General features: G+C 38.7%; 1 protein-coding gene across 1 annotated transcript; it reads left to right on the top strand.

Annotated features, from left to right (window-relative positions):
- Nucleotides 1-997: 997 nt before the first annotated feature.
- Or10d1 (olfactory receptor family 10 subfamily D member 1) lies at nt 998-1,933 on the top strand. Its single transcript, NM_001000519.1, has one exon. The coding sequence runs from the start codon at nt 998-1,000 to the stop codon at nt 1,931-1,933; it is 936 nt and encodes a 311-aa protein (NP_001000519.1).
- Nucleotides 1,934-2,680: the final 747 nt, after the last annotated feature.

Raw genomic sequence — 2,680 nt, 5'->3', positions numbered from 1 at the left:
CATTAATCCTAGGTGAATCAAGGAAAGAAGCCCCTTCATCTCTGGGCATCACGAATTCCACTTAGATAAATCACTTCCATGATGCTATTTCTTGACTTTATGTGGGTCATTTTCTGTTGTACCTTATCACTACTTTATTATAGTGACCTGAATCTGATACCTTCTTACTGGTGTTTCTTTCAGTGAATATTTCTGAGTTGTCTCTGTCCTCTTAGGATAAAAGATCCAAAATATCCAGAGCAAGCTCAGTTCTTAAGAGATTTAACTTGATGTGGCATAAAACTTATTGATAATGATATTTAGCAAATGTTTATATGCAAATGATTTCAAAATACCAACACCAAATTAAGGTGCTTACACAAGTAGGCTTTAAAATATGTAGAATAATGAACGATTTTCATTAGAATTTATAGTCTTGCTAGGTACAATTCTAAGTTTCACACAACTGTATTATAGTACAGGTTATGTTTGCTGCTCTTGATTCTGTTAAAATAACTATGTATCTCATTTTATAGATATTCATGTGGCACTGCACAAATATTTTAACTAATAAAACTAATAAGAGGTAAAGTCAGATTGACACCAATTGTAAAGAAAGCCTTTTTCTGTTGTTTTGCAGAAGGAAATTCAGTGGGAGTATTTTAATTAAAGATATCGCAAGAGTTCAAAATACATAAAAAATTGCTCAAAGGAAATGCCATAGGAAAAGATTTCTAACCTGAAAATGTTTTTAATATATCTCTAAACTGTCATTCCTGGCAGAAGGTGATCATTTCCCCCACAGACAGTATTTCTTTTGAAAACTGAGTAGACTTACCCTCAAGGAGGCAATGATAACATTTGATATGAGTACATAGATCAGATGCCTGTCTATCATAAGAAAGAAATTTGCCCCACAGTAAGCACATTCAAAGCTTTCAGAAAAAGTTTTATAATTTGATATTGGTATTCGGACTGGTGAGTTTGAATCCCTTTGAAGTCAGATAGTCTCAAAGCTATGAGGAACCGTTCTGTAGTGACTCAGTTTATCCTGCTCGGAATCCCAAACACAGAGGGTCTAGAGACCATGCTCTTTGTCCTGTTTTTGTCTTTCTACATCTTCACTCTAATGGGAAACTTGTTAATCTTATTGGCAATTATCTCGTCCAGTCGACTTCACACTCCCATGTACTTTTTCCTATGTAAATTGTCTATTTTCGACATATTTTTCCCTTCTGTGAGCTCTCCCAAGATGCTGTTCTACCTCTCAGGAAATAGCAGAGCCATCTCCTATGCAGGCTGTGTGAGCCAGCTCTTCTTCTACCATTTCCTTGGCTGTACCGAATGTTTCCTGTACACAGTGATGGCTTATGACCGTTTTGTGGCCATATGCTACCCACTTCGCTACTCAATAATTATGAGCCACAGAGTATGTGCCATCCTGGCCACAGGGACATCATTTTTTGGCTGCATTCAGGCCACTTTTCTAACTACTCTCACCTTCCAGTTGCCCTACTGTGGTCCCAATGAGGTGGACTACTACTTCTGTGATATCCCTGTGATGCTAAAGCTGGCTTGTGCAGACACATCAGCCCTGGAGATGGTGGGGTTCATCAGTGTGGGCCTGATGCCCCTCAGTTGTTTCCTCCTCATCCTCACCTCCTACAGCTGCATCGTCTGCTCTATTCTGCAGATCCGCTCTGCTGAGGGCCGTCGTAGAGCCTTCTCCACCTGCAGTGCCCACCTCACTGCCATCTTGCTTTTCTACATGCCTGTTGTCCTCATATACTTAAGGCCAACTCCTAGCCCTTGGCTGGATGCAACTGTGCAGGTTTTAAATAATTTGGTTACTCCTATGCTAAACCCATTGATCTACAGTCTCAGGAATAAAGAGGTGAAATCATCACTGTGGAAGTTTCTACATAGTCCTGCTTTTCTTCCTGAGCAGTTGTAAGGAAAGACCAGTCATGAACATTTCATATGCACATCATGGGAGGTATAACACTTTTATTTGGTTTTCATGAATATATTTACAATTATTTTACTATGTAAAGAACGGTGAGGTGAAGAGCTGCACTGAGACTTTTAAAAGAATGACCAAGGAATAAACAGTAGAAGGGGGACAACATGTTTTGTGACTCTAGAAACTGTACTCTCATGAATATAATACTATTGATCAAGGATGATTGGTAAAGCAACGCAGGTGATGCTCCACCTGGCAAGCAGAGCACCCTATGCATTCTGTTTTACCATAGTTTTGATGTTGTTGTTGCTTATTTTTGAGATTATATTTTAACGACAAAATTTCTCCATTCTCTTTCTCCCTTTCAACCTTCTCATTTCTCTCTCCACTATGTTTCTTGCTTGGCCATTTTAATTTTTCATCCTTTTCTTTGCTCTCTTTGTGTAGTGATTTTTCATTTTGGATGTAGTTAAGTTGTCCTCAAATGTCTGCTTTAGGAATGACATCTTACAATTTGCCTAGTTCCTGAAAAGAGTCATAATCTTGTGGTTCCAAATAGTATCTTATTCTTTATTAGTCATAAAAAGTTCTATATAGAGAAATGATTTTGATCAGGTCCTGAAGAGGGTTTGGCCAAATCAGAGGTACCAGCATGCTAGCCTGCTCAGCAAATGATGCTGGTTGGTTTGAGGCTGGATGCTGGTATTGAGTATGAACATTTGGCTTCTGAATGAGGAG

This window comes from Rattus norvegicus, chromosome 8, assembly GCF_021556685.1.
Source record: "Rattus norvegicus strain SHRSP/BbbUtx chromosome 8, alternate assembly SHRSP_T2T, whole genome shotgun sequence".
NCBI lineage: Eukaryota > Metazoa > Chordata > Mammalia > Rodentia > Muridae > Rattus > Rattus norvegicus.
Note: the sequence above shows the minus strand (reverse complement) of the source record. Positions and strands in the feature narration are given on the sequence as shown.